This window comes from Myotis nattereri, assembly GCF_964212035.1.
Source record: "Myotis nattereri genome assembly, chromosome: 1".
Classification (NCBI taxonomy): Eukaryota; Metazoa; Chordata; class Mammalia; order Chiroptera; family Vespertilionidae; genus Myotis; species Myotis nattereri.
The window spans coordinates 58,716,284-58,744,182 of NC_138075.1; the positions used below are offsets into that span (position 1 = coordinate 58,716,284).

General features: G+C 40.3%; 1 protein-coding gene across 1 annotated transcript in view; it reads left to right on the forward strand.

The window, feature by feature from the left end:
• Positions 1-25,728, forward strand: part of CYP19A1 (cytochrome P450 family 19 subfamily A member 1) — a gene marked incomplete at its 3' end in the record, with an annotated part of 33,052 nt that extends 7,324 nt beyond the window's left edge. Inside the window, exons 3-9 of the mRNA XM_081094144.1 lie at positions 10,584-10,738; positions 13,759-13,935; positions 16,738-16,852; positions 19,901-20,015; positions 20,459-20,621; positions 23,531-23,772; positions 25,477-25,728. Of these exons, the coding sequence (XP_080950270.1) occupies positions 10,584-10,738; positions 13,759-13,935; positions 16,738-16,852; positions 19,901-20,015; positions 20,459-20,621; positions 23,531-23,772; positions 25,477-25,728 (1,219 nt within the window). The remainder of the gene's footprint in view (positions 1-10,583; positions 10,739-13,758; positions 13,936-16,737; positions 16,853-19,900; positions 20,016-20,458; positions 20,622-23,530; positions 23,773-25,476) is intronic.
• Positions 25,729-27,899: the final 2,171 nt, after the last annotated feature.

The following is a 27,899-nucleotide window of genomic DNA, read 5'->3' on the forward strand; positions in this document are numbered from 1 at the left end:
ACCTCACCTTGGCCTGGCACCAGCCCCTCACCTGCTCCACCATCCCATCTGCGGGGTGATTGATTGGGCCAGGGTCCCAGCCCAGCTCCCTCAGCACCTGGGAGCTAGATGGCAGCCCCTTGTTAGCTCGCTGTCTTCAGGACGATTGGTGGGGCAATCCAGCGCCCACTCACTCCTGCCGTGGCCTGGTGCTGCCCACTCACCTGCTCCACCATCCAGCAGCGGTCCCGCTCTTGTCAGGGCCCATCGGGGCTGGCAGCGCCTCCACTGCAGCGCCGCATCGCTGACATCTGCCATGTTCCATGCTGCCCCCTGGTGGTCAGTTCATGTCATAGCGAGTGGTCAAACTCCCAGGTGAACTCTAGGTCAAGGGGACAATTTGCATATTAGGCTTTATTATATAGGATCATAGAAAATGGAGAATGTCAGAAAGAGCATATTTGACTAGACTTTCAGATATCTTTACTAGATTGTTAGCAGCTTTGCCAACATTGTCTCATTAATGAATTTTTATATTTATAACACTTAATGGGGCTTTACCCACAAACTAAGGCTGGCCAGGGTCTTTTACTGATTAGAATGATTTGTTTAGATACATAGACTATCACCCAAAAGTAAAGTGAAGCATTTCTGGAAACTACACTGATTTTTTTTCAGGCCAATATTACATATATCATTTCATATACCATATTACCCTCAAAGCCCAGTTCTCTGAACCAAATACTTGAAAGAAGGAAGTAAGGGAGAAAAATGTCTTAATCCTTCCAAATATTGTTAACTATTTTAATGTTATTTTTGACCAATCTAACACCTCACTTTTTGCCTCGGTTTTTTCTGTTTCTTCAGTTTGGTGATGTTGCACTTTTAAGGCAGACCATGCTTACACAACTGATGTAAAGAGCTTCAGATGGAAATGTCACTTCATTCGGTTCACTGTGAAACACTCTAATGTAGTGGTTCTCCCAGAGTGGTCCCTCAGCCAGCAGTATCAACATACCTGGGAACTTATTAGAAATGCACATTCTTGGGCCCCAACCTGACCCACTAATAGGAATGCCCGGGGTGGGCTCACTTACATGTTTTCAGAAGCTCGCCAGGTGGCTAGGGGCAGTCAAGTTTGAGAAGCACCCTCAGGGCTAGGCCATGATTACTCTTGGATTTCACTTCTCTTGAGCTTTTGAACTGGTCAGCCAAATGTGAGTGAATTTGGTATGTTCTCATTTTAAAAATCAATATTTTACTCACTTTTGCAACTGACTGCAGTCTCCAAATGTCCTGGGACTGATGACATTTGGATGTGGGGATTGGACATCCCCAGCACAGCAAGCTGCCTTCCCCGCCTCAGGTCAGCATCTGCCTTCCTTGTCACCTATTTCCCCCTGCAGACAGGTGCAGTGACCCACAGGATATTCATCCAAAAGGTTATCTGCCCACAGCTCAGGATCTGGAGCAGTGGTTCTCACCCATGCTGCACATTGAAGTCATTCAAAGAGCTTTGAAAACCCCAATGCTCAGGCATCAGCAGTGTTTAGAGCTCTCCGGGTGATTCCAAAGTGCTGAGGAGCTTGAGGGGGGAGAGGAGGTAAGAAGTTTCCAGAGCAGGGGTCCTTTCCCTGGGGCTGGGGTAACTGGAGTTGGAATGGTTTTGTCTTACTGTGTTACTCTTAGGTCTAGCTCAGGTGGTGGTTGTGTTAGACTAGAATTGGAGTGAAGAATGACGCATGGAGAAAGGAGCAGGGGACCAGAATAGAAATCACTCTTAGATTCTGGATGCTTACATCACCAGATAAATTCCCTGGAAGCCAAAGCCACTTCCTGAAGTGGGACCCTCACTGCAGTGAGGGGTGGGTGGCATCCAGCCACTCTGCTGTCCTAATTAGGAAAGTCACCTTAGCGACCTGACCAAGTCAGGCACTGATTCACGCTGGAGACGTGGACACTACCCATCCTGCCCTTTCCCTCAGCTCTTCCAGTTCTTTCTTTGTCCTGTCCTCACAGGCTTTTCACTGGTTGGAGTCTTCGTGTTCTTTTTAATTGCCTCTGAGCCACTCAATTTTGTTAAGAGCCTACGCCCCCCCGACAGGAATAGGACATGTTTGTCCCTATTTCCTTTCCCTGCCTGTTCTTCAGGTCCCTTCCAGGACTACCTGTACCTCTTGAAAAGACCCCATTGGACCTCAGAAAGCTTTTTATTTTTATATAAATAGTTTGCCAGATCTCTTTTCTTTTGAAAAGTTTGAGATCTGTAGTGATTATAACTGTGTAGAGATTATGGCTCAACTTTTCTAACCAGTTTAGTTCTGAAGTGGTGAGGGTACAGAACTTCGGGGCAAGAACCAGGAGTGGGGGTGGGGATGGGGGCTAGGCAGGCATGAGTGTTGCTGGGATGTGGCCTGAGCAACTCCAGGCTTTGGGGGAAGGTCCATCTAATCATCTGTACATAAAGTATGCACAATTCCCTAATCAGGTATGTGCTAAATCAATGAGGGTCTACAGAAGTTGTGCATGACACTATATGTCATACAAAAATTATTTTTTGTCATGAATACAAAAAAATTGTGGAAAGCATTCATAAAGCAGAATTAGCAATGGACATGCTAATTAGGGTCATATTTGCATGTATATTAGCAATTAACATAGCAATTAGGGTTATAGTACATGTTTTAGGAAATTTATTCATTTACTCTTCTTTTTAAATCCTCACCCAAGGATATGTTTTCTTTTTATTTATTTTAGAGAGAGAGGAAGGTAGAGGGAGAGAGGGAGAGAGAAATATCGATCATTTGCCTCCTGTAATGGCCCCAAACAACTGGGGATCGAACCTGCAACCTAGGTATGTGCCCTGACCTTTTGGTATACAGGGCAACACTCCAACCAACCAAGCCACACCAGCCAGGGCATATTCATTTATTCTTTAAACATATATTTATTGAGAATTTACTATTCTCAATACTAAACACTGTATGATCCTAAGTTATCATAATCATTATTGGTTCTCCATTTATTTATTAAATAAATATTTATGAGAACTTACTATGTTCCCTGGATATCATAAACAAATCAGCCAAAGATCCCTACTGTCATAGAGAAATACGTTGGTCTACTGTTAATATACTAACAATAAAGAAGTAAAATGTATAGTATATGAGTAGGGTAACCAACCATCTCAGTTTTCCTAGAATTTGAGGTTTCCTAGGATGTGGGATTTTTAATGCTGAAACTGGGACAATCTCAGGCAAACTAGGATGGTTGCTCACAAAGTTAACAGGTAGATATATGCTATACAGAAAATTAAAATAGGTTAGGGGAATGCGGAGGGTCTGTTGTAAGGTTGGGAGCACAATTGTAAATAAGTGGTCAAGGCAGACCTCATTGAGAAATAGCATTTAATTAAAGACCTAAAGAAAGTAAGTGGAAAAGCCATGCAAAAACCTAGAGGAAAAATATTCCAGAGAGAAGGAACAGCAAATGCAAAGGCACTGAGGTAAGAGTCTGTCTGAAACATGTAAGGAATAAGAAGGATAACAATATGGCTAGTGGAAGAATAGTGGAGACGGGGTTAGAGAGGGAATAGGATAGCCAAATCTTTTTGGGCCTTGCAGGCCATTGTAACAACTCTGGCCTGTACCCTGAGTGAGATGTAGAACCATTAAGGAGTTTAAGCAGAAGACATATCTGACTTATTCATGTTTCAGCAGAATCATTCATTCTATTAGGAAAAGATGATGAGGGGACAAGGGATGGGTACAAAGAGAGAAATTAGTCGAAAAATGATGGTGGCTGGTCCAGGTGAGAGCAGTAAGGTAATAAGATGATGAAATAAAATTCTGGATATATTTTGAAGGCAAAGCCAATAGGTGCTAACAGATCGGATATTCGGTGTGAGAGTCAAGGTGATGCCACAGTTCATGCCTGAATACCTGCAAGGATGAAGATACTGAGTTATGTGAGATAGATGGGACAAGTTTGGGATGGGGAGAAATCAGCTTTGATTCCATTTCAGACATTTTGACTTGTCAGGTCTTGTAGATGTCTAAGTGGTTTGTTGAGAAGCAAGGTCTAAGCCTTCCAACTGCCAAACAAAACCTCACTGTTATCAATCCAATGCCAACAGGAGTCCCTAGTCTGTGGTGCAGTGAAAGGAGTAATTTTATTCAGATAAAGAGTTTGCAAATCACAGAAAGGCGGCCTCCAGTAGAAACTGAAAGTGTGCACCTCCAAAGCAAATAGGAGGCTCACATATATAAAGTGCCCACCTTGGACCCTGATTGATCCATTTTATGCAAATGAGAAATCCAAATTTATATCATTTGATTGGTCTAAATAACACTGTCCTGAACGGTTGGATTAATAGATCTTGATTGGTCTTAGGGAGCTGCTTTCATTGGTTGGGAAAGATACAAATGAGGGCATAAAGACCTAAAGAAAGTGAGGGAGAAAGCCATGCAGCTCTGATTGGACAGGGCAGGTCTCAGTCCATTTGTCAAAATATGATTCTAGTAACTCCTCTATAAGGTTTGGCTCAGTGAGCAGGAACACAATGCAGGGGGGTTGGCAGCTCAGTCTGTGGCTTTTCCCTGATATGCAGTGTGCATGTAAACAATGGCTGCTAGACTCTGATTATGAATTTGGGCACAGTTAACCACAAGGAGTCCTTCTTGGCAGATATATTCCTTCCTGGGGGCCACAAGATCCTCCACCATAGTCAGAAACTAGCAAAGGAAGCTAGACAGAGAAAGGGAAACCAGGAGAGGATGGTGGTCTGAACACCAGGTGGCAAATACATATCAGGGAAGAGGGGATTGCTAACCATAACATGTAAATACAGAGATCTGAGTGTTGCATTTAGCAATAAGAAGGTCAAAGATAACCTTGACAAGAGCATGGTGGGGACAAGAGAGTGGTTAAGGCAAAAGTCTGACTAGAGTAAAGAATGGGGGAAGAAGAATTGGAGGCAGCAGGTGAAATAAATTTTCCAAGCAGTTTGCCATAAAGTAGGAATTTCATCCACAGGAACAGGAGGGAAGGCTGAATATATGGGCACAGATCCTGATGGTTGAAGCTTGCAGAGATTCCAGTTGCTTCTGTTTTCTCAGTAAAATTGGAAATAAAGTCTTTAACTGAGAGTGAGGGAGGAGGAAGTGGAACATTTGAAGAGAGAGGAGGCAGGATACAACAGTCATCTGGAAGAGTGAGTGAGTGAGTGAATGGACTAGGGAAATGTAGTAGACTTGCCAGCTGCACTAAGTGGTTAAATGTAACTGAGACCTGTCAGCAGTGTGTGGGTGGGAGTGGGAGGCAGTTTCCAGCACCATTCAACTGCCAGGTGCAAGCACACAGTAAGCCAAGAACTGGGTTTAACCAGGGTTGTGGTTTTACAAGACAACTATGGCAAAGTAAGGAGAGGGTCAAGGGAATTGAGGATGCATGGAAGAGAGTGATTTTAATTATTGATAATAAAATATTTTTCAAACTTTCTATTGAGAACATGTTCAAATGAACAGGAAAGTTAAAAGAGCAGTCCTTCCCTGCCCTCCCCATGAAAATTGATCTTTGGAAGAGACCAGGTCAGTTGTCTTGTAGGCGGCCCCACATTCTGAATTTCTCACATTGTTTCATTGTGGTGTCATTTCACATATTTTTCTATTTTCTGCATTTTTTATAAATTGAAAATTAGGTCTAAATGCTTAATTAGATTCAGGGTAAACATTTTTATAATAATAGTTCCTTGGTAGTACAAGCATTTCATACTGCTTCACATCAAGAGACCAGGAAAGGTTGTCCCACTATTAATAATACTAAATTTAATCTAGTATCAGTTTGATCTCTCGTGCAATGACCCCAGTATTTAAGCTGGTTAAGTGAGGATATTAGAAGGGCAATGGACAGTGAAAAGGTGATAGGATTGATGGAGCACAAACTTCAGGCACAGAATAGGTCTAGACAAGGCAAGTATTTCCAAATGTTGGGGACCAATTATTCCATTAATTGTCTTCTCCATATTTCTAGTGCTCATTACTCTTGAACCTGGCCATAGACGTGTGGGTTCTTTAAACTCAGAACACTTACCACTTACGAACTTACTTCCTGGCTCCTTTCCATTTTGAATAGACAACAGGTTTGCTATCTTTGGAGATATCTTTTTACTTTAGTTATGTTTAAAGAACAATGACTCCAGTTACCAGACAACTAACACTACCCTCTATCCCTCTGAGCTTGGGGACTCCCTCAGTCTCTCCTCAAGATGATAAATCCTCACTCTCCCAAAGTATCAGTATAACATCTCCCTCAACCGGTGTTGCAGTGCACAAGCTCAGGCGGGGCGAGTTCTCTAATGGGCTATTGAGTGCCAGAGAGCTCTGGGCCTGGTTCTTCGTTCTTCACCAACCTTCTCTTACTCACTTTCCCAATTTACTCTGGTTAGATAAAGCCAGCCTGCTTTTGATAAAAGACCTAATTGAAATTGCTTGTCTGCCCACCCGTCATACATGGCTTGCTGTGTGTATCACTTCTATCTTGACAGCTTCGTGCTTTGCCAAGGCTGAGCCTGGGACTCAAAATAACTAAGATGTTGGTGCCCCCTAGCGGACACATTGATTTTAAAAGTTGGGTCTTTATTAACTAACACTTCATTTGGTCTTAGTTTGGGGCTTCTTGTTTTCTTTTTTTTAAATAAACATTGTGATAAAGGTGAGCTGTATTTATTTATTCATTAATTTTTAAATATGTTTTTATTGATTTCAGAGAGGAAGTGAGGGGAAAGAGAAAGAGAGAAAGAGAGAGAGAGAGAGAGAGAGAGAGAGAGAGAGAGAGAAACATCAATGATGAGAGAGAATCACTGATAGGCTGCCTCCTGCGTGACCCCCAGGGGGCACCAAGCCTGCAACTTGGGCATGTGCCCTTGACTAGAATCAAAGCTGGGACCCTTCAGTCCGCAGGCCGATGCTCTATCCACTGAGCCAACCCAGCTAGGGCTCTTGTTTTCTTTTTAAAATTTATTAGTAATTCCTCAAAATAAGTGGACAAACATACATCAATAGAGAACCACATAAATAACTTATTTTATGTAATAAAAACATAAGTGGACAGGCCAGTGTGGTTAATGTAGTATACAAAAGCTCCAGGAGTCAGAGCAAGAAAAACAGTTTTCGGCTTCTAAACACTAAAAAATTTTAGATACAAGTTTGTGAATAAAGAATAGACAAAGTACTTCCTATCCGCTTTAATTATAGAATGAGGTCAAGGAAGGTAAGAAAAGCTAGAGTTCTGAAATCTGTTAAAAATTTCAGTCTTCTCTTTAGCATGATTTTTCTATACAGGACAAGATTTTAGCTGTTTATCAGTCAAATTAATTCCCTGAAATATAAATAGAAGCATCTGGATTTTTTGTTTTTGTTCTTGTTTCTAAGAAGAGGGAAACTTGTCCAAGAGTTGGGATCATTTGATGAATATTATCTGGAATCAAGTCAAGAGAACATTTTCCTTAATACAGAGTGTTTTGATTTGAACATATAATTTTTTCAGAAGTAATTTATTCACTTAATAATTATGTTTTCATTTCTTGGTACTGCCATTATTTCATGGCCTTTGTTTTAAAGTTTAAATAGGACTATGGAATCCATCACAAGTGGGAGTTTCGCTAATTAGCCTAACCCACTCAGCCAGCACAGAGTTGTTTTGGCCCAATGTCTTCTATGAGAGTGTGTTTTTCACAGGCATTAACCAAACAACCTCATTAAGGCAACGTCATTCTTTTAGGAGCCAAGTGTCAACTTTGACAGGGAGGAGCAAGTGTTAAGATGGTCACTCCAGCCTGTGTAAGAACTGGGCTCACAAGAACAAGTTGCATGTACTATAGCAGCCATACCCCATGTTTGAGAGTTATATGTTCAGGAAACGCTCATAGTAAGAGATTTTGCAGTTAAGAAACAAAATTTCAGTGGAGAAATGAGGAGGAAGAACCAAAGTTGGCTTGCAGTAAACACATGAAAACTTGAATAAATATTAAGTTCACACAAAAATAACATTGTCTAAAATGAAGATAACACCAATGATATTTTATGCCTCTTGAATTTGCACAATTGGGCATTGCACAATTACTTTCCATCTTCTATCTTTTGCACACCGAAAAAAAAATCCAGGTTTTCCTCTTTTGTAATAAATACCAAAGAGATGTTTATAAATATACACTGCTTTCTCACAATAATGTGCATATTTTCTTCCTATTCCTCTGCTCGAATGTACAGTCCCTTGCCAATGTTAAGATCTATCTCTGAACTCCTTTCTGGTCTCAGAAAGATGAGATAATCTATAATCCTCAAGTGGAAAAAGCTCTGGGGATCTATTTTAACTTACCTAGCAGACCTGTGTGGATTCATTCTCAAGCCCCAAGTCAAGAACTATCTCACTGCAGCTCTGCCTGTGGCAGATTCCCACCAGCACACACATGGACAACCCTCATGCATGGCTTGCCTCCCGCCCTGTTCACACAACTGAAACACAGACTGATGGCAGTTTGCCCCGCCTCAGCTATCCTCCCGTCTCCCATAGCTGCACTGCAGAAAACCTCTGCTCTTTCTCTACTAACCATTCTGCCCCTTTTTATTTTTACCTGTTTATTTTGTTATTTTTAACCCTCACCCAAGGATACCCCTTCATTGATTTTAGAGAGAGGGGACAGGAGAGAGAGAGAAACATCAATTGGTTGCCTCCTGCACATGCTCCAACCAGAGACAGGACCCACAACCTAGGTATGTCCCCTGACCAGGAATCGAACCCAAGACCCTTTTGTGCATGGGAAGATGCTCCAATCAACTGAGCCACACTGGCCAGGGCTCTGCCCCTTTTTAAATTCTCAAACTCCAGTCCCTTTTTCTCATACCTGCAAGAAAAATGGCTATCAATCTGAATATACTTGTGTGGAAATTTTTGAAGTTGCAGAAAATATATGGAAAGAAGTAAAGCTGCCTATGCTTACATTTTGTTGGAAATCTGCATTTGGCCATGTTGTCCATATATAAATACTGTGACATAGGCCTGGTAATTTAAAGCGCCTATTGTCATGCCTCTCAGAGGAGTCTGAGTAAGAGTTGGAGCATACTTTGTTAGCAATGAAGCCAGGGGATGATAAATGAGACCTGGTGTGTGCCCGAGCACTGACTCTGTGGTCCTCTGTGTACTCTGTATTCCTGTTGTCTACCCAGCAGCACAGGGGTGGCTGTGGGCCCCTACCTCAGAGATGGCATGTTCTGGATTTAAGTATAACAAGGCTGGCCTTGGAGGGAGATGGCTGAGCTGTGGCCTCTCTTGCCTCACTCAGCCGCAGCCAGGCAGCCCTGTGAGTGAGGATTTGGGGGTTTGGCTACCTGCACCTCTCTGGACCTTATTTTGTCTGCCTAGTATCCTCACTGCACTGACTTTTTTCCAGATACTTTAGATAACCACATTTGATTTCCCCAAGTGGTGTTTGTGCCTGGTCTATGCCTACAACACAATATTGGCATTTATGAAAACAATGGACATACAAACACCACGTGTCCCGCTTACTATCTTCCCTGTCCTCTGATAAACATCCCATCTGTCTTCACACACCCTCCATCTTACTCACCAGACAGATAACTTATTAACTCATGTCAACTTTGACTTCCAGTCTCCTGACCCACACTGTTCATGGCCCTGGCCATCACTTAGCCCTTGTCCAGGTGGCCTGCTTCTCTTGGGCCCTACACTAACCTATTTTCCAATCTTGGTCCCTTTCCACAGAAAATGTAGTGACTCACAGCACTTCTTAATTTTTCTCTTGGTAGAGGAAAAAAGAATTTATTCCCTCTACCCCACAATTCTCAACTTCATAAATTCCCAGCAGACTTTTCCTCCCACACACAATTCTCCCTCTCCTGTGTTGCTTGCACCCCATCCAATAAACCCACCCTACCCTTTATCCTAAAGAGAATAATTTTCCTGTTATCCTTTATCCTTCTGATTGTTAAATTACTTAAATTATTCATTTATCTTCCCAGTGCCATAGGTTAACGTCTAAGCAGTTTTTCAAAAAAATTGATTTTAGAGAGAGAGAAGTTATAGACATGGACAACAGTGTGGTGATTCTGGGGGGAGGTGGAAGAAGGCTTAGAGGGGATAAATGGTGATGGAAAAAAATAATAATAATTAATTAAAAAAACAGCCCTGGCCGGCTTTACTCAGTGGTTAGAGAATACACTTGGGTCAGGATGTGTGCAGGAGGCAACCTATCAATGTGTCTCTCAGATTGATGTTTCTCTCTTTCTCTCTCCCTCCTTCCCTTCCACTCTCTAAAAATCAATGGGGGAAAAATATCCTCAGGTGAGAATTAACCAAAAATTAATTAAATAAATAAAATTTGAAATATAAAAAAAGAAAGACATTTTTCAACTGGAGAGGGATGTTCTTATGCTAAGAGAAGTGCTTATTCAATATGAACACTAGAAAACATACATGGCATGTAGCTCAACATGCACTTGCTAAGAGAGCCACCTGTAGTCAAAATCACACCAGGGGTTCTCCTAATCCGTGAAAATTAACATCAAGGCTTGCTTTCTCTGCAGGTCCTCAAGCATGTTCCACGTAATGAAGCACAATCACTACATCTCCCGATTCGGCAGCAAACTTGGGCTGCAGTGCATCGGCATGCATGAGAATGGCATCATATTTAACAATAATCCAGCCCTCTGGAAAGTTGTTCGACCTTTCTTTACAAAAGGTAATCGGGTGCCTGGCTACCTCCTGCTCTTGTCTGTGAATGTGCCTTTGTTAGAACTCATTCTTAAAGTCTGCTGCTTCAGTTTTGAAATAAAGATATGAGCTAGCATGCATTATACATTTACTATATAGTAGGCACTGTTCTAAATACTTGATATTTTAATCCCACAGTAAACGTGGGTGGTAAAATACTCTAATCACCTACACTTCACATATGAGAAAACTGAGGCATAAGGAGGTTAAATAACTTGCCCATGATCCAAACATTCATAAATGGTGGCTCAGGAGACAACCCCAGAGCCTACGTTTTTAACCACCACAACTTCCATTCCTCTGGTTAACATACAAAGCGATTTTATGGGCATGAAGAAGAGATAGAGCTCTAAATTTAGGATCATTCAATTAAAAATTGAGTGTGTCTGCCATATGTTTGATTTAAACACAGCCAACAATGTGTTCGCTGCATCACTGGCTGACATCCAGATGTTTTAACAGAAAGCAACTTGTGAATTTAAAAGTAGGAAGGACTCTATATGTCACTTCATCAGCCTCTGAGTTTTATAATTGAATTCACAGTCCTACAGAGGTTGTGATTTTTGTCCAACATAGCAAGTCATGGATGAGCGGAGACCAGAACCCAAGTCTCCTTATCTAGTGAGTCCCGCTGCAAATGAAGCTGTTGGGGGATGTACGTGACCAGACTTTGATATTAACATCAAGAAACATAGTCATGCCTTGGTAATGTTGTCAGTGATGGCAACTGGCTAGATGATTTTAGGTCTGACCATGCACCATCAATATTCTTTCCTCCAGTCAGCCTTGCAGGAAACCCAGATGTCTCCTGCGTGGCTGCTGAGACAGGGAAAAGCTATGCCTGTTCCCGCTGAGTGCTGATTCCCCTCTGCTGAGCTGTCCATCATGAAGACTCACCACAACTCTGTTGTAGACTCTGTTAGTTTCCCCTTGCTACTATAACAGATTACCACAAACTCGGTGGCTTAATACAACACACTGTTTTACAATTCTGTATGTCAAATCTGACATGGGTCTCACTGGGCTCAAACCAAGCTGGGATGTGTTCCTTTCTGGAGGCTCCCTGGGGGATCTGTTTCTTTGCATTTTCCATCCTCAGAGGCCACCCACATTCCTTGGCGTGTGGCCCCTTCCTCTGTCTTCAAAGTGGGTTGAGCCCTTTTTATATCATATCTCCATGACCATCCTTCTGTCATCACATCTCTTTCTGACCTCAGCTTAAAAAGGTTTTCTGCTTTTAAGGACTTACATGATTAGGAGGGCCCACCCAGGTACTACACAATATTCTCCCCATCTCAAGGTCGTTAATTTTAATGATATGTGCCAAGTCCCTTTTTCCATGTAAGGTAACATATTAACAAATTCTAGGGATTAGGGTCTGGACAACTATTCATATTGGCGCAGATAAGTCCTCTTATGCCTGACAAAATTGCAGAATATGTTAATGAAAAGAGTATAGGATACAGGATTATAGGTTGTGGATTCTATTCCAAGCTCTTCCACTTTACTAGTTAAATGACCTTGGACAAGTCACTCAGGCTCTCTGAGCTTTAGTTTCCTTATCCTTAACAAGTAATAAACACTAGAGAACTTGAATTCTAGAGTTATTGTAAAAAATAAATGAAATCATGCTGTTAAGATCCTATAGAAATATAAGTTTTATTTTATTTTATCATTTGGTCCAGTTATATTAGGAATATGTGAACTAGTATTTAGGAGCAATTAACTATCATATACCATTATTCTCTATTCTGACATGCAAGAATTGATAGAATCTCTAAACTCATCCATTTGTTTAACAAACTACTCTCTTCTCATCATTGAATTAGGTGCCCAGAACACAATAAGAAACAAGATATGATCCTGGCCCTCAAGGAATTTATAATGGGAGAGGGAGCAGAGTACCTTGCCAGACACCCTCCTCAATAATGTGTATGGTTGAGGCGTGTGCAGAGTGTACAGAGCACAGACCAATAGGCCATCTAAAGCACATTGAGAGGCCCTGGCCAGTGTGGCTTAAGGACTCTGACTTTAATAGCAAGTCTGAATAATAAAAAACATAAAAAGGAAGATTGCTCTAAAGCTTAAAGATACTTAGAACAAAGAGAGAAAGGGGCGCTTTAAGAGTTAAATTCTCAAGATAGATCACCTACCATCAGAAGCCACTAGCTACTCAGATGGTAAGGAGCAGAGCAGGGGGTGAGATCAGAGCCAGTGCACTCTACCTGTCTTCACTCATTCACTCATCCATTTATGCATTCCTCTATTCAACAAGTATGTTTTGAGGGCCACTAAGTACTATGGACCTGAAGTACAGTGTTAATGGCAGGTTGTCAATGCCCTTAAAGAATTCCCAGTCCAGGGGGGAAGACTGCTAAGCAAAGAATCGCTTAGCTATTATGACATTGTTTAAGTAAAATAAATCTGGAAATAGTTCGAAAAAGATACCAAAATTAAGAGAAAAGCACTCTTAATAACTTATAACACTAGCATTTTAAACATATAAATTAAATTTAAAAGGAACCACATTAGATGAAATAGTTAAGGTAGAGTTTGACTAGTTATGTAGCAATATCCTGCCACCTGTTGAAACATAAAATAATATCACCCTGGACGAATCTAAACCTTCTTTAGAGAAAAATATATACAGTAAATATGAAGAAAACACTAATTTTTGATTTATGACCATAGTACTAAATGTTTCACTTGCAATCTCACAAATGATTTGCCATAGCATGAAAAGTTTAACTTTGAATAGTTTGTTTAAAATAAGATTCGTTCATCCATTCATTTTTAACAATAAAGATGATCCATTCTTATAGAATACTGGGAGATTAAATAATATGAAAATTTTATATTTATTTTATATGTGTAGTTATTGAGTAAAAAAGTGTAGATGATTGAGCTCTAAACATAAAAAGCCAAAATCGCCTGATTGTGTGTGTCCTGGAGTTCACAATGGCTCACTCTCTGATCTGCTCCCTTCAGCTTTGTCTGGCCCCGGCCTGGTGCGCATGGTGACAATTTGTGCTGAATCGATCATAAGGCACCTGGACAGTTTGGAGGATGTCAGAAGCGAGTCGGGCACTGTCGACGTGCTGACCCTCATGCGGTGCATCATGCTGGACACCTCTAACATGCTCTTCCTGGGGATCCCCTTGGACGGTACTGAAATCTTCATTCTCATGACTTGACATTCTGCCCTTTACTTAACAAGGGGATGAGAGGCCTGGCAGCCTCAAGTAAACCATGCTGTTTTCTACATGTTCTCCTTTCAACATCTCTAAGGTTTCCTAAGAGATTTTTTCCCAGTGTGTCTGCCTTGTTCACTTATAAGATATAAATTTCTATAAAGCAGGGCCATCTATTTCTTTTGTATCTCTCATCATTGCTCTAGGAAACAGAATTCTACCCACAGTCAAAACTCACAGATGTAATCAGTTCATTTGGTCCTCCTACCAAACAAACTGATATATTTAACCATTTTCAACCATTCTTTTGGGGCACGATACACACACACACCTAAATATACATACACACCCCTCCCTCAAAGCTACTAAGCATGAAAACTTTGACTCTGTATGATGATGATGGTATTTTTTGCAGCAGCAGGAAATAAGTACAATAGCTACAATTAATTACTTTAGTATCTACCATGTACCAAGCAGTGTAAAAAGCTGCTTTACATACAGTCTGTCATTTAGCATTTTTAACCACCCCAGCAAGATGTCTCACTCAGGAAGCCATTTTCCTTACTACTATAGAAAACAAACATTAAAACACATACAAGCAACTCTGCCACCATCTAAAACAGTGGTTCTCAACCTTCTGGCCCTTTAAACACAGTTCCTTATGTTGTGACCCAATCATAAAATTATTTTCGTTGCTACTTCATAACTGTAATGTTCTTCTGTTATGAATCATGATGTAAATATCTGATATGCAGGATGGTCTTAGGCGACCCCTGTGAAAGGGTCGTTAGACTGCCAAAGGGGTCGCGACACACAGGTTGAGAACCGCTGACCTAAAAGCAAACATTAATTACTGGGCTTAATTCCATTCTGCTGTTATCCAGCTTCATGTAATTCTCCCTGAATTAATTTTTGCAGTGTTTATTGATTCATCTTTTCATACAACAGATATTTATTCACTGCCTATTTCATGTCAGGCACTAGGTTCTGGGTATAGAACAGTGAACAAGACAAAGTCCTTGGCTTCAGGGAGTTTACATTTCAGTGGATATATGGACAGTAAACAAGTAATTATCTATACATATTGTAATATATAACAAGCAAAATAGCAAGCAATATTATTTTGCCTATAATATATTAAGCAATAATAAGTGCTCTGAAGAAAAAAACAAAGTGAAGGGATAGTAAGTGAAGGGACAGGTCAGTGGAAGTGGACATGGTTCTTGGGGAGAGAGTGGTCAGGAAAGGCCTCTGCAGAGAAGACAGCTGAACATAAGCCTAAGTGAAGTGAAGCCACAAGCCACATACAGACCTGAGGGAAACATTACAGTCACGAGAACAAGGCATAACTTAACACTTGCCCACACCGGCTCTAACACCTGCTGCCTGATTTACCACATAGGGACTATAGATAAGCCCTAAGCCCTCCCTCTCTCTTCTCCAGCTCTCCTTACCTCATCTCCCTGCTCTTCAATTACTCCTCACAAGAGCCACAGGAGCCCCCATTCACTCTAATTTTAGTCACACCTTGCCTGATCCCCTCTCAGACAGGGGCTCCAATCCCAGCTCGCCTGTTTTATACACATCTTTCCTCGGGTTTGGCAGGAACATATTTTACAGGTCCCTGCTCCTTGGTTCCCTGCTAGCCTAGATTCTTAGGAAGGATCATGTAAGGGAACTACTGTATAAATGTCTGTTAACTTATGGATACAGACTGTGATGCTAAAAACCTATATAACTCATGCAGAGTTATTTTATTTCCCTTCTCCTCCCCTGGTCCTTGATAAACTCTCTTTATCTCAGGGAGCCAATGAAGAGGAAAGAGCATTGTCCTGGGCTCCGACAGAACTGGGCTCCAGCCCAGGGGCGGGCTGCCACACTGGCTGTGTGGTACTAGGCAGACTTCTCAATCTCTATGAACTGCAGTTTGTTCATCTGCCAAAGGATGACACTATCGCTCCCCTAGAAAGATTATAAGGATCCAGCGAAGTCCCTTTTGCAAAGCATCTTGCACAGTGGCTCGCATTTAGCTGTTGAAAATCAACGTTTATTTCCTTCCCATTTGTATCATTTGGAAAAAGACGGGTTTTCTCTTCCCTAATTTTTAATTTACTTAAAAAACATTTATTAAGAGCTGACTATGCACAAGGCTCAAGACAAGCACTGAAGACACTAAGATGAATTCTACATTCTAAACCGAACATAGATATGAAAGCTATGTGAGGAATGCTATGAAAAAGTCTGAATAAGGCACAATGAGGTGAGAATACAATGAAAAGCTATTAATTAGGTACATAATCCAAGTAGATTATTCATCTAATGGCTCTGCTTAAGGAACACCAAATGAAGTTTAAATGTGGCTGTTGGCTGCCTAACAGGAGAGTGGCATGGCTTTTTGCCCTCCCACATGCCAGAACTGAGGCCACAACAGCCATAATTACCAGTGTCCCTTTTATTCCTCACTGTCCAGAAAAACAGGAGAGACATGGATCATGTCAAAGAGGGGCATGTGAGATTTGAGACTCTATTTAATACTAAGTTTAAAACTGGCAAATCTCTGGTCAACTTGGCCAACTAAAATGCCAAGCAGAATAAATCAGTGTGTTGCCTTGTCTAGTGTCAATAACATGACTAGAACGCCCACTGAAGGTGGAACCTTGCCCAGCTTAGAACCCCAGACTGGTGGGAGAATCTACAGGGGTCTTTTCTGCTCAGAGTACTCTTCTTGGGCTCATTTTTGCTCAATTCCTCTATTCTTTTTTGTTTGTTTTTCCAGAAAACGCCATCGTAATTAAAATCCAGGGTTATTTTGAGGCATGGCAAGCTCTCCTTCTCAAACCAGACATCTTCTTTAAGATTTCTTGGCTATATAAAAAATATGAAAAGTCTGTGTAAGTAACACAAGTTTGGAAAATTTGTCTGTGAGATTGAATTGTTTTTTCATTGTGTCTTTGTTATTGTTTCCCTCTTCAGCAAGTTTTCTGGCCACCAAGAGCCTACAAGAAAGATGATGATTAAGCTGCTGATGTAACACTTTCTACATCAATTTGGCTGATGTGGCTACCCATGGTCGGCAAACTGCGGCTCGCGAGCCACATGCGGCTCTTTGGCCTCTTAAGTGTGGCTCTTTCTAAGCCTTAGGAGTGCCCTAATTAAGTTAATAACAATGTACCTACCTATATAGTTTAAGTTTAAAAAATCTGGCTCTCAAAAGAAATTTCAATTGTTGTACTGTTGATATTTGGCTCTGTTGATTAATGAGTTTGCCGACCACTGGTGCTAGACCAAAGAGTAAAGGAAGCCTTGGGCCAGGGTGGCTTCTCAGCAAGGGGGCCAAGTGGGTGGTCTGAGAGCTCCATATCTGGAACTAAAACACTGCAGTGTATTTTGAGTTGAACAGAAGAGCTGGATGAGCCTGTTATTATTATCGGTCAAAATTCTCTTTGCATGTTTAGAAAAAATGGAAACATGAAATCCTCTTATAGTTGTGTTAACTTAATTCAACTTGTAGGAATTGACAGTAATCTCAAAAGAATTTTTTCATAGTAAACTCTAATAAAATGTGTGGGGTTTTTATTTTTTTTTAATTATATATCTTGTGTTTTTGAGGAATCCTAAAACCATCATTAAATGGCTTTGCTTTGATCTTAGACTAGTCTAGCAAAAAAACTGGACAAATGCCAATGGCCTTAGTTAATCAATGGGTGGTTTGTTTTTAGTGTAAGTAGCCAGCCATTAAACACTGCCACCTCTAATCACCAGTGGAAAGCATGTGGGATTTAAAGGCAGACAGACGTGATTTGTAACCTGTACCTATCACTTAGTAACTAAACGGCTTTGGGAAGTTATTTAAAGTAAAACAGAACCTGCCTTCCAGAATGGAGATATAAATTCATGAGATCCTATACACAGGGCAATTACCTAGAGCTTGGACCATAGTAGGCACTAAATATGTTAGTTTTCTCCTTCCCTATGTTCATCTTAAATTCCCCATCTCTAAAAGTTCCCAAACTTGAAAACCCAACTTGATCTCGTTCGTGTATTTTTAAGTTCAATAGTATTAGTCTCCAGAAAGGAAACCAACTTGATGTTGCTGTACATATTCTTATATTGTAAATGAGTATCAGGTTTGGAGACGTCATTCTTTATACATTTCCTTTCATTTCATTTCTGCCACTGCTCATTGTGACTTGAATCAATAAAATAAAGGATTCATTCACTTCACTGGTGTAAGGTTTAGTGGTAGTTCTTGGTTTGACTTGGAAGCCCACAGAAACTCATTGATGAGACTGTATGACAGTTTCTCTTATGTTTCTGTAGAAATAGCTTAGCTATATATAACATTTGTCAGTGGTTAGTGCACTAGTTCATATCTCCTATGACGTAGAGCAGTAAAGACCTAGAGAAATCCTCTAATTTCCTCCCCTCCATGGCCTTGCAATAAATCCAATATCTTTATTAAGGTATGATTGACATATTAGTTTCAGGTGTACAACATAGGGATTCGATATTTATATATATTGCAAAATGATCACCACAATAAATCCAGTTAATATCCATTACCATGTATAATTTTAAAAAAATTTTCTTGTGATGAGAACTTCTAGGATCCATTCTCTTGACAACTTTCATATATGCAATACAATGTTCTTTATTATTTATAGTCACCATCTTTTCTACATTATGTACCCCCAGGACTTAGGTATTTTATAACTAGAAGTTTGTACCTTTTGACCACCTTCATCTGTTTGGCCTGTTCCCCCCAGCCCCAACCCCCACCTCTCGCAACCACCAGTCTGTTCTCTGTATCTATGAGCTCACGTTTGTGGAGTTGTTTTTAAGATTCCACATATAAGTGAGATCATACAGCATTTGTCTTTCTCTATCATGCTAACACCTTAAAATATATATTTATGGAAAGGATTCTAGAATATCTACTTCCATCCTTATTTATTCAATTTTATATTATTGCTTCTTTTAATTCCCAATATTCCAGCAATATTGTTTTCTACTTTTTATTTTGGCAAGTTTAAGACTTTTCAGTCACAGAACACTTTAACGGGTGTTTGTATTACATTTACTGTAATACAGAATACTGTTCCCCGAGATTGGGGAAAACACCCATGACCATATACACTTAAAGACGAAGCCAAGAATAACAGAATTTAGATCTCAAGGTGGCCTCATTGTTCATCTAGTCTAATCCCTTTACTTTAAAGAGAGGTAAGGCTCAGAGACTTACAGTAGGTTTGATAGAAAGAAAACAACCTGGACTAGAACCTCACCCTTGTCTAAGGAGCTCTTCCCTCCGCCACACTGTCAAAATGCCTATACATATTTATGCAGCCATTCATTCATTCAATCATTATTTATTAGTATTTATTAGTATTTACTATGTGGCAGACACTGCCAGGTATGAGAATAAGTATTAAAATTAATGAACAGTCACTTGAGTTTACTGTGTACCACAGAAATCTCAAACTCAATAGTCTTGCAGGCCAGGCAAATAGAAGCGGGCAGGGTGGATACAGGACAACAGAAAATGGAGGTGCCATGGCAAACTGCAAAGTGCCTGTCTGCACTAGAGACAGTCACTGGTTTTGGTTTGGGGGTTTTCATTAATACACTGTGCTGGCCAAATGAAAAATCAGAAAACATGACTGGATTTAGCTTTCGGTACCAGTTTTTAATGCTTAACTAAAGGTTGCAGCCTTGATTTTCCTATCTGTGCCTAGAAACTCTGGTTCCTTAACATGAAGTATAATGTATCTGTAATTTAAGGATATTTGTGAAGAATTAAGTATAAATTCAGTTATTCGTAAGCACTGATGGTTTCAATTACAGCAGATAATTTTATTTAAATAAATGGCAAATTAATCAATTTTTTCTACATGTCTTAACTGAGTACAGATAGATTATATTTTGACCTTTTTTTCCAGCAAGGATTTGAAAGATGCCATAGAAATTCTGATAGAAGAAAAAAGACACAGGATTTCCACAGCAGACAAACTGGAAGACTGTATAGATTTTGCCACTGAGTTGATTTTTGCTGAGGTACTGACCTGAACTAACCATAATTCCAACACAACACATGTGTATGACTGTTTGTGTGTCAATGTGTGAAGATTTCCTCTTGTGATCATGTTGCAGAGTTTGGCTTCTAAGTATTTTGCTCCAGCTCTTCTATAATGTCCAATTCAAATGGCCCACTCATTAGACATTCTGGTGAGACTAACCTTTCAGACTGAAGCTACTGTGCCTCCAAAATACAAAATATGAAAATGGAAGAGTCCAAAGACACTAAATACATAGAAAATTTCTTATTAATAGTTCAGCTTTCAGCTGAAGATCATGAAAAATGTTCATAGTCAATTACTAACATGTAATTTGTATGATTTCACTTTGGTGAGGTTGCTGACCCTTGAGTGTCATCTCCCTTCCTATTGTGAAATTTTTATTCACTTTTCCAATTTCCCTCCCCTCTTTCAATTATTCAGAAGCGTGGTGACCTGACAAGAGAGAATGTGAACCAGTGTATACTGGAGATGCTGATCGCAGCCCCAGACACCATGTCTGTCTCTGTGTTCTTCATGCTATTCCTCATTTCAAAGCACCCTAATATTGAAGAAGCAATAATGAAGGAAATCCAGAGTGTTGTTGGTAAGAGTTCATCAAATAAAAATTAGAAAACAATTCCTTCTGAATATCAGCTTATGTCCTAAAAATCTGTCAGACAAAATCTTTGTAATAATCCACCCACAGAACAATAAAGCAAGTCATTTTGTCTCACTTTCATGATGCCAGTTAGGTTAAAAATATCGTTCTTTCTGTGTTTTATTTTATTACATGCTCACTGAAAAAAATCAAATGATAGAGAGCTGTATAAAGTAGAAAGTGACATCCTCTAGTTCAGCGGTTCTCAACTTGTGGGTCGCAACCCCTTTGGGCAGTGATGGCAAACCTATGACACACGTGTCAAAGGTGACACACGAACTCATTTTTTTGGTTGATTTTTCTTTGTTAAATGGCATTTAAATATATAAAATAAATATCAAAAATATAAGTTTTTGTTTTACTATGGTTGCAAATATCAAAAAATTTCTATATGTGACACGGCACCAGAGTTAAGCTGGGGTTTTTCAAAATGCTGACACACCGAGCTCAAAAGGTTCGCCACCACTGCCTTTGGAGGGTCAAACGACCCTTTCACAGGGGTCGCCTAAGACCATCGGAAAACACATATAATTACATATTGTTTTTGTGATTAATCACTATGCTTTAATTATGTTCAATTTGTAACAATGAAAATACATCCTGCATAGCAGATATTTACATTATGATTCATAACAGTAGCAAAATTACAGTTATGAAGTAGCAATGAAAATAATTTTATGGTTGGGGGTCACCACAACATGAGGAACTGTATTAAAGGGTCGCGGCATTAGGAAGGTTCAGAACCACTGCTCTAGTTCCTTCCACTCTCCTCTCCAGCCTCATTCCCATTCCCCAGGGAAAACCACTGTGTTTTCTTTTTCTTACGTGCACATACACACATCTCTATGGTCATATTTGTTTGTATTTTTAAAATTTTATCAAGCACAATTTTTTGCCTACCTTATCAGTGTCAAAGGCTCTTGTGGGTTCAATCAGGGAAATAGCTATCGTTCATAGCAGTGTTTCTGGGTTTCAAGCAGTCCATTCACAAACAAATTTCCAGTTGGTGGTAGAGGAGGAGGAGAGACAGGGGAGTGATGGACTTTCCTCTCCCCCAGTCCATTGGTCTGGCCTCTCCTCCCTTAAGCCATTCCTCCTCTTCTGTAAGGGCTCTTGAGCCCCTGCTCAAGCAATTTTTACTACCTCTTCCCTTCTCTGCCCCAGCCTCAGCATCATTCTGCCCACTGCTCCTGCCATCACCATCCTTCCATAGAAACGCTGTCAGATACAGAAGTCAGAATTGCTTTCTGAGAGAAAACAGAATTCCTTACTTGGAATGTCTTTCATATGGCTAATCTTTTTAGGAACATATTCTGACATATGTGGCAAGATATAAATAATGATGTAGACTTTTCTCTCTTGACCTTGCCCGATCCCTGTGAAACAAGTTATTTGGTTGTGGAAAGATACTATTTAAAAAATAATAATTTCATTGCTGCTTGAAATAGTTGACAAGATTTAAATATGTGAGGGAAGTGGTCTGCAAGTGCATGGCTGTAGGTAGGAAATTGCCTGGCAAGTTAGATAACAAGAAGCCAGAATAGCACCCAGGTTCCAAATCCCAGAATGTCCCCGTTAGGTTACAGGTATTATGCCAGGTGCAGAGCACAGTGGTGAACAAGCTAGTGTCATCCCTGTACTCATGGGACTCACAGACTGGTGGGAGAAGACTTCAACAAGCAAACTCAGTGGAGTGAAGAGAGAGAATCATAGGAGGTGTTCAGGGAATAAGTGGAAGGGGGTGGGAGAATTACTCTTGAGAACACAGCCTTTCACACAATTTCTTTGAGAAGTGAAAAGTGTTTGTGCCCCATGATGTCCCTCTGACACTTCAACAGACCTCTGAAAAGCACATGTGTCCATGTTGCCTCTAGGTAATTCCTTCCTAGGATACACCTTTGCTTACCTTCTCCATCATGTTCCCTTCTACCTCCTCATCCAGGATGAACACACTCCATAGACTCATTAGAGTGTACAAGGAGCAGTATGTGAGGAGCTGGGCTGTTAGAGTTCTCTGACCAAATGAAACCTTTCCTGCATGGCATAGTTGTACAGGAGATAGGGATGACTCAGAACCCTGGTCTAATTTGGATTCTGCAAAAAGTGGTAGCCCATTTGAGGACACTCTGAAGCTTTGCCAATTCTTCGAGTAATTCAAGCTTCTCTGACTAGTGTCAGGCCAGTCTGAGACCGTGGGGGTGTCCTTCAATCCCCAGCACACCTAGGGCTGATCTGAGGTACCCATTTTGTTGTGGTAGGAGGGGGGTTCTTGCCACTCTATCAACAGGTTGTTCCTAATAAGATGGGGAGGAGGGACCATCAGTGATGTGTCCTGGGCAGATGACTGCACAGGTAACCAGGAGAAAATTGAAACTGACTAAAATCACTGTCTTGCTTTGACTAGAGAAGAGTAAATTTCCCCAAGAATTTAGAGTAGGGAGCAAAACTCAAAGACGATAGAGGCCAGGCAGATAAATGTTTGGAGCAAATTGGGTAGGTCTACATGAGACTACAGAGGGATTGCCTCTCTAAAGGCTCATCAGCCATTCAACTTTAGCCCATTGTTGCCATGTGGGGAGGTGAGTCCAGTGTCACCTGGATTTTTAGAAAAATCAAGCTTTTCTATGAAATCCCCCAGCTTTTAAGATAATTGGCTTCAAATCTGAATTTTTATAAAACATTCTGTAGGCCAAATATAACATATTTGGCCCAGATTGCTTGTTTGCATTAGAATTATAAATATGAAATTTTTTCCAAACAAGAGCAAACTATTCAGTGGAAACTATGGAAGTTTTAATGCCCATCTCCTGTTGAAACTAACATTACCTCTTTGTCCTTTTTATCTGCTCCCATAGGTGATAGAGACATACAAATTGATGATATTCAGAAATTGAAAGTGGTGGAAAACTTTATTTATGAGAGCATGCGGTACCAGCCTGTTGTGGACTTGGTCATGCGTAAAGCCTTACAGGATGACATCATTGATGGCTACCCAGTGAAAAAGGGGACTAATATTATCCTGAATATTGGAAGAATGCATAGACTTGAGTTTTTCCCCAAGCCTAATGAATTTACTCTTGAAAACTTTGCAAAAAATGTAAGTGCCCTTCCTTAAAACCAAGTACGCCACTCTTTAAAATGTCAACTGTTAAATCCTCTCTGGTTCTGTGCTTGCATCATGTACAATTTCATTCTGTTTACTTGTTCCCCTCTGTAGCCTCACCAGAAACACACATTTTCCCTAGCTTGGACGATGGCTACCACGTTTGTCTGCAAGCCAAGGATGCTGGGTCTCTAACTCAGGGAAGTTTCTAGATGGTGGCCACATAATAGGTCAAAATATGAAAAAGTCAAGACCTGAATTTAACTAAAATTAGGCAAATTTTGTTTAACCCAACCAACCTACTTTTCCATTTAAAGTTACCACTTTGTCATCATGTAAATTCAGCTACAGCAGTACCTAAGCCAAAAAAAAGTTCACTTCTGCTTCAGGTGGAAATCGAATGAGACCAAAAGATTTAGTCTTTGTAGTCTGCCTTTGGGTCACCAAATGGGCCCCACAAGCACTAGTTCTCATTCTAAACAGGACTCGGTAACTAGAAGAGCTTCAGCTTTTTCTTTTTCTGTCACTGGAGTATACTGGAGATCTGCTTCCTTCCTGTCAAATTTCAGGCAATGATTTTTTAACCCATATTATCCAGATAGATCCCTTAGTGCAGCCGTGGGCAAACTACGGCCCGCTTGAAATGAATAAAACTAAAAAAAAAAAGACCGTACCCTTTTATGTACTGATGTTTACTTTGAATTTATATTAGTTCACACAAACACTCCATCCATGCTTTTGTTCCGGCCCTCCGGTCCAGTTTAAGAACCCATTGTGGCCCTCGAGTCAAAAAGTTTGCCCACCCCTGCTTAGTGCCTTCTTTTCCATTTGCATATGGTACAGAAAAATGATAATCCAGTTCTCTAATTTCTTCCTGTTTCTGTATGAGAGACCCATGCCATGTTGACAATTGATCAACAAAACTTATTGGGCACTGGCTGGTGTGGCTCAGTTGGTTAGCATGTCATCCTATGCACCAAAGGGTCACAGGTTCAATTCCCAGGCAAGGCACATACCCAGAATATGGGTTCCATCCCCAGTTGTGACATGTGCAGGAGGTAGCTGATCGATGTTTCTCACATCACTGCTTCTCTCTCTCCTTTTTCCTTCCTCTCTCTCTAATATCAATAAAAAAAAATTATCCTTGGGTGAGGATTAAGAAAAAAAAAGACTTAGTGGGAATCTACTGTATGTCAGGCACCATGTAAGTCCAAATGTGGACAAGACATAAGATGTGATACCCATTAATTTTTTTGTGTAACTAAAATTATTTAGATGCTTGGCACTACTGGGTCAGAAATCTGCATCTTTCCCTAAATGTCATTAAGTTATATGACATTTCACAAAAGTAGTCTTTGCCTTGGTGATTTGCAGAGTAGTAAAGTTGTGGCCATCTCAGAGAGCTACTTGAGTAATGGTGGCTGTAATAAAATGATCTGCGTTGCTTTACCCAGCACGTTTATATGAAATTCAAAACTGGGTACTGACCAAGGTTGGGTGTGTAGCACAGGGGGTGAATAAACTGGATGGACAAAGGAGCTTAAATGGGTTACAGTCATTCATCTCAGTGAAGGAGCAGTATGGCTCAGACCCCAAACCAGAGCATTCTGATTGGCCAGTATTTTCAGGGTAAATCAAACAGCAACTACATGATTCTAGCCTTTAAAACCCTGGCTAATTGTCTGATCATTTTCATAGGTTCCTTACAGGTATTTTCAGCCATTTGGTTTTGGGCCCCGTAGCTGTGCAGGGAAATACATCGCCATGGTGATGATGAAAGTCATCCTGGTTACACTTCTGAGACGATTCCACGTGCAGACACCGCAAGGTCGAGTATGTGTTGATGAGATGCAGGTAAAAAATGACTTGGCCGTGCACCCAGATGAGACTAGCAACTTCCTGGATATGATTTTTATCCCAAGAAATTCAGACAAGTGCCTCAAATGCTGAAGAAGATTGGTCAGTACCTACTCTGGAGCACTTCTCATCAGTAGTTCACAAGAAAACCATTCATCTTTGCCAGATAGCATCATCCTCATAGTGAACATTCGGTGATCTATGGCATTTTACAGACATACCTCCTATGGGTTGTCAGCAAACTAAGAGACATCAGTCACCTGATCTTGTCCAAACCAGAGAAACAGAGCAAGAGAAAACACAGAGGCCAAGAGTTTGCAGGGGAAATGGTCAGTGAAGAAACTGCAGTCTTAAAGGCCCAATTCCATAACACGTGTTGGAAAAGACAGATCATCAGCAAAACTTATAACTGGCTTCCCATGGGATCACCACTGCCCTGCCCCAAGAGCAGGTGAATGCCTGGGGCAGATCACTCAAGTCGATTAGAAACACCAGGCCAATGTCTGGGTGCCTAGAGCCAAACACACCTACTAGTGTGAATAAGTGTTTGATTTGGTTTCAGTGGGACTGTAGCACTTATAGTCTTTGGAAAAATACAAATTCAGCATTTGACTTTTCTTATGAATTGTATTTAATTAACTCTTATTTATCCACATGTGACTTGTCTATAGCAAAAGTTAAATAGGAGACTATCCTTTCTCAGTCTCTCAATTCATTCTTCAGCCACTTACCTCTTCTATAATAGATGAAGATTCGGGTAATACAAGGTAACTTAGAAATTATTCAAGTGAAATATAATTAGGACCATATATCTGCTGTAGGAACAGAAAGTCACACAACGCATTTCAAATTCAAATGTTTTTTCATGTGTGCATTATTTCTTAGCTCCATTAGTATGGCTAACCGAGAAATAACTTTAAATAATGGCATTCAGTAACTCTTACAGCAATTCCAATGATGTGGGGGAGAAGAAGTCCTCTAAATCTATTTCTAATTCTACAGCCCAGTGGGTTCAAACTTCTATGGAGTGATACTCCTATTGCATTATCTTTCTCCCTCAACATTTCCCCCCTCTCTTTCTATGACCCCAAAGCCAAGGGCAAGTAGAGAATGTGATCAGTGTAGAACCCCTGCAACCATTATTTATCCTACCTCAGATTTAATAGTTGCTGTAGAGATTGAACAATTGTCTAGTTTATTGAATCGTTATATGTAGCCATGGATAAAATGTACACCGTGGAAGTAGCTCACTAGAGGGAATCAAATAGATCAGTTAATTTTTTAAATACCACCTGTGTTATAGTATGACTGTTTCAACTGAATGTCATTTAAAAGCTGAAAAATTAAACTCATTTACAAAATGTAAATGTTTGCCATTGAGTCAACTGTCACCGAAACATCTGAATATTCTTTTCCTCCTACTGTTTGGCAATAGGGCAACAGTTGAGTATAAAATGAGAATGTAAGCTCCTTGAAAGAAGGGGCTTTTTTCTTTCTTTTGTAATCCATCCCATATTTACTGTGATGATCAGTACTGAATAGATGCTTGCTCACACTCTCAACTGACCCTAGAAACCAAGTAAAGAAGAGGCAGGTATTCTAAGAATTCAAGGATGGGCATTAGTAGAAAAGGAAATATTTGAACTTAAAATATTTGAATCATTTATATGGCCCCAACATATATATAAATATACCTGTGTGCCTTGATATTTCTGTAGTCAGGTCTAGACAATCAGCTAAATAATTCAGACCTCTGAAAGCAAGGCCAGGATTTTAGAATTAAAGTATCCAAGTTAATCCACTCGGTGATTATTAACACACTATTTACTTTGCTCTGACTGGAGCAGCATAGTAGAGAAAAACAGACTGGATCAGTGTACCTCACCCATCCAATTCCCTTGGAACATCTATTATATTTTTTTAATATGTTTTTATTGATTTTTAGAGAGAGAGGAAGGGAGAGGGATAGAGAGATAGAAACATCAATGATAATAGAGAATAACTGAATGGTTGCCTCCTGCATGCCCCACCCTGAGGATTGAGCCCACAACCCAGGCATGGGCCCTAACTGCTAATCGAACTATGACCTCCAGGTTCATAGGTTGACATTCAACCAACTGAGCCATACCAGCTGGGCCATCTATTGTATTTTATATATATCTATGTAGCCAAGGCCTATGTCTATACTGTCAAAGTAAAATGAGAGGTTGATATAGTTGTGTATAGATAACACTGATACAAAAAATATGTTGTCCTCTTACCAA